Below are 18,834 nucleotides of genomic sequence, written 5' to 3' on the forward strand. Positions count from 1 at the left end.
GGCTCGATAAGAATTCTCCCAGCATGCCTTGGGAAGAATCACAACAGGCGCATGGTGAAACACGAGCTCTGGAGGCTTCCAATTTTTGGATTCGAAATAAACCACCAAGTCCCGTAGCCTCAGAGCGAGCCAAGCGGCAACGCTGCGAGCCAAAAATGACTAAATCAAGAGTTTCTAGTTATGGACCAGGAATCGGAGTAGCGACGAGCACATGGTCACATTCTGATATCCTTAAGACCATAAACCACAAAGCTTCTGTGCAAGATCCGTCCTCAAAAAGCTCTGGCTATCAACTAATTCCGTTGAAAAGCTCTGTTTACAAACATGGAAGGAGAAGCGCGAAGGAAATAATGAAACAAAGATTAGCATCGGAGCCCAGGGGCATTTGTGGCCTAGATTTGATTCTACTTTTTTTGCTTTTGATGGCAAACAATGAAGCGCACTGTTTTTTTGGTGTGTCCTCTTTTCATGTTAATAAATTCTATTTTGAGAAGCTCTTTGAGATAGTGGCTGTGATGGCTAGGTTTGAACACATTAAAAGGAGAGGTTTATGGAGCGAGTGTCTTCAGAATCTAAACGAATTATGGTGAAAATGGTGGAACTGGAATATGTGCCATCTGTAATGAAGAGATAAAGGTGACTTCACAGGGAACCAGAAAGAGCGTGGCAGGGAGAAACATCTGGTAGAGATAATGCACGCCGTTGGCTTAAGTTACCGCTATAAATTACAACAAAAGTATAAAGGATAAAACTAATGATGGAAGAGAAAAAAATGAAAGGTGCAGACTTACGAGTACACTCCTCCAGCGGTGTGTTCAGACTCATGTGGACATTATCAATCCAAATGTGGCCTTTGGCACCCTCAAAAAATCCTTCGATTACCACCTGTGTGATGAAATATGAGCACATAGAAAACAGACAATGTCACCATGATATCTGTCAGGCTACCAAGACTAAACAAACAAATGTTTACGAGTAAACGGCGTCTAATCTTCAAACAAGTAATCACTTGGGCAATAGATTCAAGCAATTAATCACGTTTTGGGGTGAATTTCACTCAAATATTACCTTTTACCCCACAATCAAAAGAAAGAAAATAAGAAATTATGTTTTGGGACCGTGAATTTTTGCATTGTGACATTATCTTCATTATCCTTTTTAATTGTTTGAATTTCCATTATAATCCCATGTGATTTGTATTATAGTACAAAAAAATATACTCTTAAATTGCTTGTTTATGTTAAGTACAAAGTAGTACAACAAATATTACTATGATGTATAAATACTCCACAATTTAATTAATTTATCTTTAAATAGGCTTAAAACAAAAATACTTTTGGGTTAATAGAGACAATGTTTGAAATTCTTCAATTAATCTCAAATTTTGAACACCACCACCATTATAATAATTATTTTGTTTTCTCAAGACCAAACCAGATTTTCTTTGGTATATCAACATAAGTTATAAATTTGTTTACAATAAAGAAAACAAGGCTGTCTTGAGAAAACAAGACAAAATTTAACAATACTGCTTTTAAACATCATTCATCTAAAAAAAATTCATGCTAACTTGACAGCCCTAATTTTATTATGCAGCAGCAGCAACAGCGTAAAAGATCTATTCCACCAAGACCAAATTAATTATCAATCTCTCTGAGAGTTGTAATGACAGAACATCACAGTTTAAAAGATATTCAACTTTTTATCATGTCTAATTCTGCTTACCTGAAATTCATTTGGAGATCGAGGTATGATGGTCCGTCCTTCTTTCCAGATGGGCTCCTGGTCTCCACGGAGGGCCCAGAGGAGGGTTTCCTCTTGGTGTTTGTTCTGCAGCAGGACCCTGAGTGTTGCCTGATCCTCCAGCTGATAGGAGAAGATCAGACAGAGAGGTCCGGTGTCAGGATCCACACTGGGACTGAACAGTCTGGCTTTCTGGCCCTGGGTCTCAGGACTGGCCTCAATGTAAAGGTAGTTTCCCAAACCTATGAAAGAACAAACATAATATAGTGTGTCATACAGTCTGTCCATGTCAGCATCAAAGACTTTTTATACATGAAGACTGTGCACTCGTATTACTATGAATGGGAGAAAGTGCAATACGCAATATGTCGGAATTAGTCCCGCCTCCTAAATAAAAGAGCCAATCGGCGATTAGTAAAGTCATCACGTCACTGCAGCTGTCGTTAGATGCTCCGGTTGCTACAGACCTTATTCAGAGCAGCGCCATGGACAGGTATGAAAGCGAGGCTGTGTTTTCAATTACATCCGCTAGAGTTTTTTGTCCACTGAATTTTCATGGAAAAATAGCCTATTTTTGCAGTGTTTCGTCAGCAGAACAATTAAATAACCCACTGAAGAGATGTATATCTATCCCTCACAGCCTCGCTTTCATTCTCATTAAAAATCAAAGATGGCGCTGCTGTGAAAAAGATCTATAGAAACAGTCAATGTTCTGAGACACGCGCTTGGTACTGCCATTGCACTCCAGCCTGAAAAATATTTGATCATTGAAACTGCATTTATGATACAGTTGCTGTCAAATTTCATTGGTGATTTCAAATATTAAATTTAATCGTAAGCTTGGTGAACAGCTTTGGAGAATTCGATGTTTCCCCATTCAAAGAGGATGCATGACTGAAATAGCTGCCCGAGAGGCGTTTCAAAGATGGCCGCCCAGTGAAATTACTTGTCTTAAAGGGTTTAATTTGACTAGTTTTTAACAAGCGACAGAACCTTTTGGTTAGTGGCATGTAATCTTGTTTATTCCCTACTGGGCAAGATGTCCTTTAAACACATGACATTTTAACAGTCTGGATTATGTCACTTTGGGTCTAACCTATCAAACACTTCCTGAACCCAAACTGTGTTTTCGAGCAACATGATTCGCCTAAACATCACGCAGTGTGATTATACGGAAAAGTCAAGTGTGTCGCTGTGGGAAAAGTCAAGCGCCTCGTCATTAGTATTAGTGTCTTTAGTGAGCGACGGTAGCCCACTGGGCTCTACCGTAGGCATTTTAGGTGACGGGAGGTGTCTGTTTGCTAAGCCGAGAGTGAAAGAGCGTTAAGTGGGAGCAAGGCATGACCCCTACGGTGAAGAAAGAGCGGCGAGACAGGTGCACACTCTTTTATCTCTCTATATATTCGTGAATAATCTTTCCAGACGTTTCAAGGTCAAAAGACAGCTCATGTGGTGGCGGCCCCCATCTCTCTGAGTGATCCGATTGAACGAGGAGGAGACATGTGACCTATTGGAGTCTTAAACATTTTGAGAACTGTCAAAAAACGGCTATAACACCTTGCAGCTGTCGGCACGGCTTGTTAAGTCTTTCAGAGAGAGCATTTAAAAATTTCCAAGGCAATGAATTTAAAATAGGTTTAGGATAACAATCCCCTTAATATCACTGGGAATGCATATATGAGGAGATGTGAAGGGGGGAATAGTGAACATCTTTTATTGATGTGGGGGGAAAAAAATCCCCTTTTTGATCATAAGTACTATATATAAGGGGAAACGAATAATGATCTCTTGAGAGAGGCTCTAAGTACATGGAAGTCTATGCAAAAATCCGCCTGGAAGGCAGGTGAAGGACTGGAATGCATGGTTGGAAATGCAGTTTTTCCACAAGAATCTGCGCCTCTGAAGTCTAATAAAGATACTCGGATTTAACACTTTGCCACACAACAGCTGAAAGAGACTGATATGAGGGGTTATTGAACTTCAAGAAAGGAGTTCTGGGAAATTGCAATGCTTCTTCCTTCTTTAATGTTTTGGAAATTAAATTAATGATTAAAACAGTATTGCTTAGCAATGTCTACACATATTATATTATATTATATTATATTATATATGCTATAATGATAGTAAGTAATTTCTTTTTTTTTTAAAGAAATTAATACTTATATTCGGCAAGGATGCATTGCATTAATCAAAAAATTGATCAAAAGTAGAGTAAATTATGTTCTTTTGTCTACAAAAATATTAAGCAGCACAACTGTTCTTAATATTGATAATAATAAAAAATGTTTCTTGAGCAGCAAATCAGCATATTAGAATGATTTCTGGATAGTGTGACACTGAAGGCTGAAAATTCAGCTTTGCCATCACAGGACTGAATTACATTAAAAAAAATAATAATAATATACTGTATTAAAATAGAAAACTTTTGAACGGTGGTGTATAATTGAAAATATGTCAAATCAATAACATGAATGCAAACTTATGAAACTAATTGTTTCAGCTCTAAAATCTTGACAGAATGAGCCACATTTGAAGCTGTTGTAAAACAGCCAACATATGCAAACCAGTGACCTCACATCAAATGAATTCTATATTAATCTTTGGCAACCTTAGACAGCCTATAGTTAGGCGAAATAATTATTTATTGTTTACTGTTAATAATTAATGCATTTATTTAGTGAACATTTGTGTCCCCGTCATATTGCTGTTGCTGCCTTTTATAAAAGCAATATGTCACTCGAGAGAGACCAGGCATTACAGTGATTTTACCATGTCAACACCTGACTCAAACATGGTGAAATCACTGTAACGCATGCCCTCGGGTGGCATATTGCTTTACTAAAGGCAACATGAAATGGTAACCCATTTTACTTCCATTAGCTGATGTATTCCAGAATGAAACCAAATACTGATGAAGAAAATAAATAAAAAATGTGGAATGAAGCCAGATTTGAAAAAAGGGAGGCTGAGACAACGTCAAAAGCAAAGTTTTGCATTTCATCATTTCTTTCTTTCGCAATCGTTCACAACAAGACCATAAAGGTGTATTAAGACAGTAAATATGGTCATTTTTGCTTTCTTTTTGACAAACGTAGTAATCTGCTCTCAATCAAAAAGTGATTGTTTCAGCATTCCAAGATTATTTCTGTCTTCACTGTCATTCTTTGTTCCTGGTGTACGCTTCTAATTGCGATGTGTCATGGGATAGAAATAAAGGGAGTGTGACAGTGTTCGGGAGGGAGAAAGGAAGAGAGAAAGCATGCCGAGCATTTATCCTGTTTTCCTCTTCTAGATCCCATGCCAGTGTCTGACATGTGGAAAGCAGACCGCCGTGTACAGAGGGAATGAGGTCACAGGAGTTTACGAGAGCACATACTGGGGATAGACAGGGAAAAGGCTGTTCTGGGAACAGTTCAAGTGCTTGTCTTTGGGTTGAGGCGTAAAAACGTTAATAGGAAACTGATTTGGAATCAGAATGAAGTCATATTACACAGAAAAAGGGGCAAAATAGTTTGCTGAGTGAGTTTACACTGGCATCAATTTCTATGAGGATCCAGGCTGGTTTATGCTGGTTAGTACTGGTTTAGTGCCAAGATGTCCATTGCCAAAACTTTTACAGAAAAGCTGGTTGAGCATGGCAGTAAAGCTTGTAAAACTAGTTAAGATTCGTGAAGAAAATTTCAAAACAGTAAAAAAAATTATTAAAATCAAAACTAATTATTATAAAGTTTAAAAATAAGAAATATCTTTATAAAAGAAATACTATATATATATATATATATATATATATATATATGTATAATATTTTTTAATGATGCTGAACTATAATTAACTAAGTTTTTGTAAATGTAAATTAATATTATTTTATATTATAAAATGATCATATATTTATAATATTTCATATATATATATATATATATATATATATCAGTATAAATATTATAAAAATAATATCTTAAAATATAATAAAGAAACAAAAATGATCAATTATAATTTATTTCAATATAATACATTTTTGTATAATGACGCTAAACTGTTAACTGTCCCATATTATAATATAATGTAACTGAATGTAATGTAAAATAAAATAATATAATATAATGTAAAAAAAAATGTTTGTTGTGTAAATGTAATGCGTTTCCAAGCATAAAAACAGACAAGAGCCTACAGGCATGACAACCTCTCTATGAATGCAAATGTGTGTGTATTACTCACTGTGTGTGTATGCGTGTGTAATACTCACTGTTTGAGCCCATGGAGAGATCTTGACTTTGACCCAAGGCGGTGCTTTTGCTGGAGCTGTGTAGCGCCCAGCTGAGGTCAGAATCCGGGTCAAGGGTCCAACCACACAATCCTTGCTCAAAATCACACAGTCCTTTGTGAGATGGCAGGGCAGCACTGGTAACTGAAAAGAATACATCAATACATTCGCATTAATATTCATCAACCCTGGCAAAACAGTGGACGGCTAAAGGCACTTTAAGCAAAACTGAGCTCTGACCTTTGACTTCAGCTGTTCAAAAATAAAGAAATGACAACAATTCTGCCAAACAATCCACTGAAAATCATGATAGTGTTACTTATGTCAAAGGGAGAGGGATATTTATTGAATAAAAAAGTGGTGTAAGTGTTGTGATATATTCTATATTGCACCATGTACACAGCGATCACACAAACTTTACTAAAGCAAAATTTATCTTGGAAAATACAGTTTCTGTGCCTTACTGGTCCCTGCTCCCATTTCACATAATATGCAACAACAACCAAAACGTGGATGATTTCTGGAGGTTTATGGTGTTTATGAAATGTATTCGTGCTTGAGTCATGTATTGAGAGTAAAAAAACTACTAACCTGGATTGGGTTTCTGTGTTGTGGTGGTTTCTACAGAGGAAGGCTGAGTTGGTTTGGATGTCTCTACAGCTGGTGTGGAGGTTTCTGTGGATGGAAACACATAATTAACAATCTTATCCTAACCCAGAACAGAATGCATTTCCATTCAAACAAATCTCTTTTTCTTTCCATTTCAAATGAGTTTCCCTTTCATTTTAATTATGCAGCCAGCCATGAGTCAGATATTCATAAATTAAATCACAAAGCTCTAAACTCGGAATTTATGCCAGCGCAGAGGGGAACATAAACTATGTGCACAGTATGCAATGCTGCGCAAAAAAAACTATAATTTGGTCCTTGTATCGCCTGCAGGTCTTTACATCTGTCTTAAATGATGACATCAGACTGATGGATAGCGTTGCTGTAGGGAGAAAAACCAGACAAACCATGGGGTGTTGAATGAAAACAACACATGTATACATACTAATATATAGGACCTCCAATCCATTATGCTAAAAATAATAATAATAATAATAATAAGTATCAGCAATTTTTAGCTGTTCAAAAAAGTGCTATGAACTGTAAAATATACAGGCACTAAAATAACTTTCACCATTAACACACACACACACACACACACACACACACACACACACACACACACACACACACACACACACACACACACACACACACACACTCGCACACACTCACACATTCTTGTACATCTATCTTTATGAGGACATTCATTGACACAATGCAATCTCTAGCCGCTTACCCTAACCTTACCCATCACCACTAAGAGCCTAACCCGAACCCTGACCCTAAACCGACCCTTAACCTAATTATAATCTTATCCCTAAAACCAAGTGTTGACCCTCAAACAGGCCTTTAAAGGGGTCTCAGAAAGTGAGGACCGGCCAAAATGTCCTTGCTTTACTCTCTTTGTCCTCACTCCAATGGTCTAAAACTCAAAGATAGTTGTACAAGTACACACACACACATGCACAAACACACACACACACACGTGTGTGTTCATGATATGTCAGCTGTGATTATTCTTTCTTGCAGTAAAATAAGCTTTTTAACGGGGTAGAAATTATTTAGCAGTCTTGAAACCTGCCTTGGAAACAAATAAACTGCATTAAACGAAAAGGCTTTAGACTTAAATAAGAGCAGAAGTCCCTCTAGTATATGAACTGAGCGGTCACTCACACAGTAGTATCTGCAGAGGAAACGAATCGGTGCATACATTAATATTTTGAATTCATAAAAGGTGAGCCACAGCTGGTGATATTTGTCACTGTAATGCCATGGCCTTTTCTGAAGCAATTAGCCAGCTAATACCACTTCCTCTGCCCTATCGCTAACTGCCTCCCTCTCTATGCCATCCTCTTTCCCTCCATCATTCTTTCATATGCCTCCACACCTGCAGTCTGCATCCATTTGTTTTTCTTTGTCTTCTGATTCAATTAGTACGGGGTGATGGATAAATGGCTTCACCTGCGCGGGACTGTGCTCTCGCACGCGTACGCACGATGTGCAAACACTCTCCGCGCCGCGAAGGTGTTCTGTCAGGGTTTAAAGGTCGCTGTGTGTCACGGTGTAATGATCTTGACCTTTCAGAGATGTGACAGTTGTGTCAGCACAACATGCAAGACAAATACATGGAACGTCATCACACAAAGAGCTGTACTTCTACCGTCACACTACAAGGCTGTTCTGAACGATAGGAAGCATAATTATGCATCTTTCTAAAATCTTCAACAGCTTTGTATGCAGCTCTCAGAGCAATCTAAGAATGCCCTGGGATGGACTAATAAAAAAATAATACAGAAGCACGTCAATACAAATATTTTATGATTTTGCATACCGAGTAAGATGTGCATAGCAGTGTTATTTTAGTATTTGTTATTATAATATTATGGTATTCATAAAAATGTAAAAATTTGTTTTTATCTTTATATTTTCATTTTAAGTTTGTTTTGTCATTTTGTATATTTCTATTTAGCTTAAATTATTTTTTATTACTTTAAGTTTTTTTTTAAGTTGAAGCTTTTTAACTTATAAATAATAAAAAAATATATAATAAAATATAAATATTAGGTGAAAACCTTTTTTTTTTTTTTTTTTTATATTCAATTTATTTCAATTACCGAAAACAAATTTCAATAGTTTGCATTTTAGTTGACAATAACAACACTGGATATGAAGTATTTTCATGTAGCAGAATTACATTTTTTGTCCTTTAATGCCACATTAGTTAAATGTGTAAACTACTCTAAATTTAGTAGCCTTTTTTTTTTAACAAAACATGCCAAATTTTGTGATAATGACCCCTTGAATTAATGAATTCATTCATTCATTCATTCATTCATTCATTCATTTTCTTTCTGCTTATACTAAACACTGAAAGTTGACAGACATTCCCTTTAACCCTAGAGCACAACACAAGGCAATATGTAAATAAAAATATGGTTAAAACACTTGTCAAACTCAATCAATATAGAAAATGTCTTCGTACTAACACTATACGTCGGGCCATATTTTCATGGACTTTTCTTAGGGTCAAGGTTATTGCTGTTTCAAAATGGCTGAATATGTTATCTATCTCTTTAAACCGTACGTGTAACTGTACACCTCACCGCAGGCTGCAGTTGCCTTAATGTGATTAAGACTAGCGGGAAGATCATTGCCTTCAGTGTGTGTGTGTGTGTGTGTGTGTGTGTGTGTGTGTGTGTGTGTGTGTGTGTGTGTGTGTGTGTCTGTGTCTGAGTGTGTTGGAAGTAAGGCAAAGAAATGAAAGCATATTATTGATAGCTGTAATCTGTCTTCCATCCATTCCGTTCTGCTCCCCCTTTCTCGGCTCATATCCCATCATTCTCTTCTCTCTCTCTCTCTACTCTTGTCCTGTCATTTCTGCTTTCATCAAATTCTCACCCATCCTTAAGGAAAGCTGTCAAATCGTTCTCCAAAGAACCTGATTCAGCAAAAAAATTATAAATCAATAATGAAAAATAGATATATAAATAAATAAATACAACACCCTCAATTATGCATAAAGCTTTTCTGCATATTTCAGCCTGATAACCAGAGTTTGGCAGGGCTGTAAAGAGCAATAGTGCATGCTGGGAAAATAAAACAGCTGCCTTTAGGGCCCCATAATTCACCTGAGAGAGACTCATACAGTGTGTTATATATAACAGGATATATATATATATATATATATATATATACACTCACCTAAAGGATTATTAGGTACACCTGTTCAATTTCTCATTAATGCAATTATCTAATCAACCAATCACATGGCAGTTGCTTCAATGCATTTAGGGGTGTGGTCCTGGTCAAGACAATCTCCTGAACTCCAAACTGAATGTCAGAATGGGAAAGAAAGGTGATTTAAGCAATTTTGAGCATGGCATGGTTGTTGGTGCCAGACGGGCCGGTCTGAGTATTTCACAATCTGCTCAGTTACTGGGATTTTCACGCACAACCATTTCTAGGGTTTACAAAGAATGGTGTGAAAAGGGAAAAACATCCAGTATGCGGCAGTCCTGTGGGCGAAAATACCTTGTTGATGCTAGAGGTCAGAGGAGAATGGGCCGACTGATTCAAGCTGATAGAAGAGCAACTTTGACTGAAATAACCACTCGTTACAACCGAGGTATGCAGCAAAGCATTTGTGAAGCCACAACACGCACAACCTTGAGGCGGATGGGCTACAACAGCAGAAGACCCCTCCGGGTACCACTCATCTCCACTACAAATAGGAAAAAGAGGCTACAATTTGCACGAGCTCACCAAAATTGGACAGTTGAAGACTGGAAAAATGTTGCCTGGTCTGATGAGTCTCGATTTCTGTTGAGACATTCAGATGGTAGAGTCAGAATTTGGCGTAAACAGAATGAGAACATGGATCCATCATGCCTTGTTACCACTGTGCAGGCTGGTGGTGGTGGTGTAATGGTGTGGGGAATGTTTTCTTGGCACACTTTAGGCCCCTTAGTGCCAATTGGGCATTGTTTAAATGCCACGGCCTACCTGAGCATTGTTTCTGACCATGTCCATCCCTGTATGACCACCATGTACCCATCCTCTGATGGCTACTTCCAGCAGGATAATGCACCATGTCACAAAGCTCGAATCATTTCAAATTGGTTTCTTGAACATGACAATGAGTTCACTGTACTAAAATGGCCCCCACAGTCACCAGATCTCAACCCAATAGAGCATCTTTGGGATGTGGTGGAACGGGAGCTTCGTGCCCTGGATGTGCATCCCACAAATCTCCATCAACTGCAAGATGCTATCCTATCAATATGGGCCAACATTTCTAAAGAATGCTTTCAGCACCTTGTTGAATCAATGCCACGTAGAATTAAGGCAGTTCTGAAGGCGAAAGGGGGTCAAACACAGTATTAGTATGGTGTTCCTAATAATCCTTTAGGTGAGTGTATATATATATATATAAATATGTGTGTTTGATTGTTTCATGATGATCACAGCACATAAAACCTGAGGAACTGAGTATTCTCAGACACGTATGATGACAAAATGTTTTATTAATTATTTAAACCCAAGAAATAAGTTCAAAATCTATTTTATAAAGAATAAAGCAACCACTAAGAACACTGTAGTAATTACTTCTGGGAGATGTTGTTTATTCTCAAGTACATAATAAGCAACAGTGTGGGCAGGTATAGCCTATACACCACAACAGCTGTTCTGTGGGATAAACATGTATAACATATGAGTGAATGTGTGTATGTGTGGGAGAGAGTACATGGGAAAGAGAGTATCATGGTTTCTGATGAGAAACAGAAAGAGGAGAAGTGAGGAGAGCAGGACCAGAAGAAAAACATTTACACAGGCAAGATCAAATGGTGGGAACAGAGAGAGAGACTGATTAGAAAACAAAGTTAGAAAACAAAAGAGAGGAAACTAGAGAGAAAGGTTGTGATTCTTAAAGGGACAGTTCACCCAAAAATGACATTTATATACTCATTTTTTCACCTTCGTATAACCTTCACTGAACCACAGTACATTTATGTAATTGTGAGAGTTTCTACATTTGCAATTCTGATCAATCAATCTATGCCGAAGTTCTCTAGAATTTTGAGAATTTGGTTTTCACACCTAAAAGTAGAGCATACTGTACATTTGCATACACACACACACACACACGTGCACACGCACACATACTCTCTCTCTCAATCAGATGTATCTCCAGAAGCGCTATGATAAATTATACAACATAGAGGATAATTGGCACAGGGGGTAGCTGTCTGATTATAGCAGAGCTGCGTGAGTGTGTTTGTCTGTGTCTTTCATGCTTATAATATCATAGACATGGGAACTGTGTATTCGTGCAGGTTGATGCTCTAGCAAGTCTGGTCAGATAAACACATACAATCCATAATAAATGATTATAATAACATAAATGCACAGTTGAGGTTAAACCACTGGAGTCACATGGATTACTTTTATGATGTCTTTACTACCTCTCTGTGGCTTGAAAGTGGTAGTTGCGTAAGCTGTCGATGGAGTGACAGAAAGCTCTCAGATTTAATGGAAAAGATGTTCAGAAGATGAACGAAAGTCTAAAGTAATTAAAGACAGAATTTTTACTTTGAATGAGTAAGAATGTCCCACACATAAACAACCGTTCAAAGGTTTGAGGTCAGAAAGATAGGTTTTTTTTAAACAAATTCTTAGTTTTATTCTACAAGGATGCATTAAATTGATCAAACAAAAGATTTCAAGGTTTCAAATAAATGCTGTTCTTTTGAAATATCTATTCATCAAAAGCAGCACAACTGTTTTCAACATTGATAATAGCATGGTTTCTATATTTCTATTTTCTCTTCACATCAGCCTATCCTTTTTTTTTTTTTACTTCTCCCCACCATAAATGAAAAAAAATATATATATATTGTTCCGGCTGCAATCACTTTCAGCTGACAGTGCGTTTCTGGGAAACAGCTCAGTGTCGGTTGTAGACACTGAGAATAAATTGCACCCTACAACTGGCACTGCCCAATCAACAACAAGCAATTTAGCTTATGATTTCACAACTGTGGTGTATCTGAGGGCGGTGACCTACTGTACCTGGCAGGTTGCAGCCCAGGACTTCCATTCTCATTCCGATCCCTGCCGGAGACCAGCGCTCTGGATAGATGCGGATGAACTGTGCAGGCAGCTCCTCAAAACGTCTCAGCTCTGGGGTGTCATAGTGTGTGTTTCCCTCAAAAAGCTGCGTACGGGAGGAAAAAAGAGATTACTCACACACACACACTTACTGAATTTAGACATCTAAACAGCAATCACAGGAGACTGTTAGTAAAAGAATTTGAGTAGTGCGTTTAGTTGGAAACATTTTGCTTGATTCCCTACTGGAAAATCCCAGAAAATGGTTGCAAGGTTTTTAGCTGGTCAAGTTGGTCTAGATGACTGATAGACTGGACTACCAGTGGACTTGGTTTTTGGCCTTGTAGACCATCTTAATCAAGACTGTAAGGACTGGTAAACCAACTTGGACCAGTAACAAACCATCAGTTGAATATGTCAAGCAGAATGAAGATGTTTAGAGCGAGAAGGTCATCTTAGAAAAGCAACAAGCCACTTACATTATTGTTCAAAAGTTTGAGGTCAGTACGTGAATTGCAATTTCAAAATAACTGTTTTTAATACATTTTATTGTGATGCAATGCTGAATTTTCAACATCATTTCTCCAGTAATGATATTTTGCATATGTTTATATTATGCTACAGACAAATGAAATACCTTTGACATGCTAGTCTTGCTATCCATTACAAAGTTCCAGTCTTTCCCATTCAGGCTGTGTGCTAGGCGATACTTCCGTACGAAAGCCCGGTTCTCAGAGCTGGTTCCTCCCTCACCGCTACGCGCTCCTTGGGTTATCACTCCTCGCACCGTCTTGGGTGTCCCGAGGTCCACCTGGAGCCATTCTTCTCCAGCTATAGGCTGGGCAGGGCCAGGAAACCATCCTGATCTACTGGCCACCAGACGTGCCGCTCCAGGGGCCCAGTGAAGGTCCCTCACTGAGGACGCTGAGATCTGGGAGTCAGTGAGGAGCCCGGACAGCATTCCCTGGAGCTCTGAACATGGAGCGTCTGAGACAAAAGAGAACGAGACGTACACACCGACTTCAGCCTTTAAATGTTGAAATGGGCATGTACTAGACACTTTTATCCAAAGTGTCTTACAACGCACTTATTACAGTTTTACCGGGAAATTTGAGGTTAAAGAATAGTTATCCTTATTAAGCCTATTCAGGGGCGTCGGACTGGGGGTAAAACCAGTACTGATTACCAGGGCCCCAAGAGGAGAGAGGGCCCTTGAAAAGTCTGGAATATATTTTATTTTTCCTGGATATTTTCATTTCCTAATTAAATTTCCTAATGAATGTCAGATGAAATGTAAAGTTAGTGTATTGGCTGAATAACTTGGTTGATTGACTGACTGGTCCCACCCCCTTGCTAATGCACCAAATGGTTTAGTCCATCTGCAGGCATTTTGTTTATGTTAGTTAGTTGAGCATCTGGTGGAGCGCAACAATTCTGCTGTAGAAATGTCTTTCTCAAAGAAAGCCAAATCAGGCCACCAAAAAAGAAAGGAAAGACAGGAGAAGGAAAGAAAACAAAATGAGGGGAAACAATTGGTAACAGACTTCTTTTCAAAGAAAGGTGAGCACAAACTAGAACACAAAATCTATCATGCTAAACTGCTTGAATATCTCCGCGATAACTGAGACAACCCATTGAAAGAGCAGAACATACACTTTCAGATGACAATTTGGTTATACATGTAATCTGAGGTAAAGGCTAAATAAATAAACTGTGCACTCTAACAATGGTGTTTGCATAACACACCATTATAATAGCCTAAAAGTTAATAAAAGTTAATAGGCTATAATATCTAAAATAAGAAAAATATTGTAATATAATTTAGCTTAAACTTAGTAACCAATGTAAAGTAGGCTAGAGAATGTTGGGAAAGGAGGTTTGAAATGTGTGTAGACATATGCACACATGACAAATGATCAGGCTACTCTAAGCATTACAGTTAATAGTTCATATCCTATAAACACCTAGGCCTACAGATTCATGTGTACAGAGGCCATATTATTTTATTCATTTATTTTCTTTTGGGGGGTGGGGGGTGGTAGAGGAACGTGGGGACCCATCAGGACTGCCAATGCATAGGGCCCGGGGATCTTGTGATCTTGTGTTTACGGGGACCCTGAGCCTATTGTATCATATTTGATACACAAATTTCTAAGGACTCTAACTGATCAAAACTTTGGTGAAAAACCAAAAGGACACAATCTACTTCATACCTCATGTCATCTGTTTTTAGCAAGCAAAAGGCCTTTAAGAATGATTCTAAAAATGTCCACATTCAGGTCACTTTGCTGAGAAATCTTTACTGTTTTTTTAAGCAAATATAAGAATGACTTTTATATTCTTAGAAATATTTCAAGATGAAGGAACATATTCCTTTTAAGGAATGTTTATTTGTTCATGTCTCAATCATTGTATTTGAACTTAATTATTTGTTGCATTGTATTATAAAAACTACAGAGATTTTACAGCTGATTTTTATATATGCATTTTATGCAAGTAGTCTGCTATTCTGTAATAAAGATCTTTACATTACAAGCTATCAGAAAATTCATCAGATAGTTTTGTCCATATAAACATCAGCAGCTGAACCAAATTGCTCAGTTTGGACGTCTGAATAAAAACTGAGATGATTTTCCTTCAAGTATGAGCTCCATATTATCTCTATATATCATAGTATATAAGCCATAAAAGCCTGATATATCAAATTTCATACTAAAAAAAACAAAAAAAAAAACATGCAAACTTTTTTTTATATATTTTGTCTAAAGCTTCAATAAACTGTTCCAGTAAAAAAAAAGAAAAAAAAAAAGAGATGTTTCTATTATATCATGTGTCAGGCTTTTACAGGGTGTTTTATTTTTCATTTTCAGCAAATACTTTTTTTCCCCACTGACAGATGAAAGACCTCATTGCATTGTATGGTAAAATGATAAGAAACAATGTGAGTATAAACAGTCACCTGTAATCTGGCAACCATAAAGTTCAAAGCGTAGCGCAATGCCATTATTCCACGACTGTGGTCGAATACGAACAAATCGGGCCAGAACGGGCTGAGGAACACGATTCAAAACCACCTCAGATGGATCAGTGTTGGCATGGAAAATCTGCAAAAGAAAGAAAACACAACGCAGATTACACTTGCTGCAAAGCATCACCAAGTCTACTCATTGAAATCGCAAATGTGGACTTTTTCCACACTAGAAAGAGTTCATGTCTTTCATGATATTCCCATCTCAGATTTTGGGTTTTCTGCATGCAAAATGGGTATTCATCTGACGGACATCTTAGTTTGATATGCACGTTAAGAATGTAATGTTTTCTTGTTTTTAAAGACAGCCCTTTGAACACATTACAAATTGAAGGTGGGGACATTATAAACGGCTGCGATAAAACATAACTAACTCCTTCTCTCGTTCACATACCTCAGAACCACAAGAGATCCGACAATTTCTCTGTAAAGTGTGATAAAGACTATTAGAATGAATACCAGTGAAAAATTGCCGTAGATAAGAGATGAACTTCCCATGTAGAGTGGAATGCTTGACTGATAACTGAAATCTAAACACAATTTTAGATTTAGAAAACACAAGACGTGCAGTGAGTGAGCTTGAGGCCCTGTCACAGTTGAAATCCTGTATATGTGTGTGTTTGTGTGTGTGCGTGTGTGTGTGTGTGTATGTGTGTGAAAAATCAAATAAAAGAATCAAATACAAATAGAGAGGAGACTGGAACTTATGATTGTTAAAACGGTTGAAAACACATGACCCCCCCCCCACACACACACACACATACACACACACACACACACACACACACACACACACACACACACACACATCCGTGTAAACGTGAGACGTTTACCGATGGATGTGTCTTAGCCAACCGAAAACATTCCTCACCTGAGATGAAGTGTAACATAGGCCAAGATGGGCTCTATGGGCTTTCAAAAGCGAACACACACACACACACACAAGTATCCTGGCTCACTTACAAAGCTGTGACTATGACAGACACCAGTGAGGCAGTGAAACGGGTTGATTAAGTCAAGTGGCACTAGAAAAAAGTAGTGGATTAGACGAAGACAAACAAAGAGTCTATTGAGCTTGTTTTCACCACAGTTAAATTTCCCCCTATTCCTTTTTCCTCAAGGCCTAAACCTCATTCATCCCCATTGTTCGCCTCATCCTCTCCATCCAGTGGCCACAAGTCACGTCCCATTGAGAGTTACAGGCTCTGGGCAGAGTAATCCATATGGAAGAATCCCTTTCTGTGCTTAACGCTCAAGGCTGCAAATGCTTTATCAACTCCGTGTGAGTGTGTGTGTGTGTGTGTGTGTGTGTGTGTATTCCCAGTAGGGGAATTCGGCACACTCACAAAGGACCACACTCATAATGCTTCAATGATGCAGTGTTGGAAGGATGGAGAGGTGGGGGGAGGGTTTTCTCAAACCCTTTTTTAAAATGCTGATCTCGAGTGTGTTGTGGCTGCTGAAGCCAGACAGACAAGACAGCCGGACTAGACGGATGACCCCTTTCCAGATGCTGGAATAAGGCGCATTCAGCCATTCAACTCTGTGGCAAAACATTGTGGCAGCTCTGCAGAGTTCACGGATAACGATGGAAGAGAAGACAGAGGTTAAACGAAAGAGACTGGAGGAGGAGCGCAGGGTCTGAGAGATGATAACATAGACCAATCAACAAGACGGAAAAAATCATGGGGGAAGAAAATATCATAGAGACCAGGACAACTGGAAATGTATGAGAAAGAAGGACCGGCCCATGGTCATATTTACTAAACGCCATATTTAATTTGACCAGAATGAACATGAGGTTCAGTGGGACAGAAGTACAGTCCGTTCAGTGGGACTCATTCATTTCTGTTTACATTTTTCCTATAACCAGACTGAAAAAAAATCTGGTTTACTTTGAAACAATTTTCCCTTAGAAAAATGGCTAATACATTTCACAAAATAAGTACAAAGAAATAGCAAGTAGCACATTGAATTAAACATGAATTTTTGAAGTAGAAAGACTGAAACACTAGCATTTTCTTGTTAAAAGTACTCCAATAATCTTTCACAGCTTTGAAAAATATTTTTATAGTGTGAAATTACATTAATAACATATCAGATGTATTTGTCAATCATTCATAAAACTGTTTGTGTAAATTATTTGTAAAACCAAATTCGTCCGTGAATGTACATAACAAATTTGCATGAAAAAAAAAACAATTAAAAATTTTGCACTATATGTGTAATTTCTATACAATTTGTAATAATGTCTAGACAAATTTATAAAAAAAACATTCTTACATAACTCCTGTGCAATTCATTTCTCTGTAAATTGTGCATAAAATCATTTTTACATTAATTTATGTAACACATTTCTGTGCAAATTATTCGTAAATCCATTTGCATGTACATTTTTGCGTTTCATGAATATAGCGCATATTTTTTTGTACCTGGGTATCATTTTGAATGATGTAGTTGCACACATTTTCATTTAAAAAATGTGTTGTGAAAATGAAATGTAACCTAGATTTGTAAGCTCAAGAAGGTCCAACATGAACAAACTGTAATTCTTTTTTCCACTTTTTTCTTGTTTTGTTCACATCAAATGGCATCTACTAAGATCTATTAGTCTTCAGAAAATATGTACATGCGGAAAAGAAATATGGTACAGTTTAAGAGCAGTCAAAGGGGGTCAGAGGTCGAATTGCATATTGTTAATGCATTCAGGTTTTCTTCACCTGTTAAGATCAAAGATTCCATCAGTGGTTTAGCGGCGATCTTTGACCTCTGTCAATAAGCCTAGTTACACAGTTCAAAGTTTAATTAAGATCATAAAGAGATCCGAGTCTGACCAAGTCAGCTTGAATAATGACCGTTTCCTGTACGAATCAATCAAAGACTATTTTTCTTTGTTGATAATGGGAGATCTTTCCTGACTGGCATTTAGAATAACAAGCAGATTGATGGCTTTCTTTCTAGAGGAATTCATTGTGTGTTTGCTATAAGAAAAGGTTGCCCAATTCAATACAATACACAAATAACACAAGTAAATGATTAGTACTAAACCTTAAAGATGTGTTTTAAATTAAAATGGCACTGC

General features: G+C 37.6%; 1 protein-coding gene across 3 annotated transcripts in view; it reads right to left on the reverse strand.

The window, feature by feature from the left end:
• nrp2a (neuropilin 2a) overlaps positions 1-18,834 on the reverse strand; it is a 69,777-nt gene that overhangs the window by 12,920 nt on the left and 38,023 nt on the right. For all 3 annotated transcript variants that reach the window (XM_084393689.1, XM_084393688.1, XM_084393690.1), the window contains exons 8-14: positions 15,684-15,828; positions 13,362-13,711; positions 12,686-12,830; positions 6,596-6,679; positions 5,987-6,148; positions 1,726-1,985; positions 792-885 (exon numbers count right to left, since the gene is read on the reverse strand). In XM_084393689.1, the coding sequence (XP_084249815.1) occupies positions 792-885; positions 1,726-1,985; positions 5,987-6,148; positions 6,596-6,679; positions 12,686-12,830; positions 13,362-13,711; positions 15,684-15,828 (1,240 nt within the window). The remainder of the gene's footprint in view (positions 1-791; positions 886-1,725; positions 1,986-5,986; positions 6,149-6,595; positions 6,680-12,685; positions 12,831-13,361; positions 13,712-15,683; positions 15,829-18,834) is intronic.

This window comes from Rutilus rutilus, assembly GCF_951802725.1.
Source record: "Rutilus rutilus genome assembly, chromosome: 2".
NCBI classification, from domain to species: Eukaryota; Metazoa; Chordata; class Actinopteri; order Cypriniformes; family Leuciscidae; genus Rutilus; species Rutilus rutilus.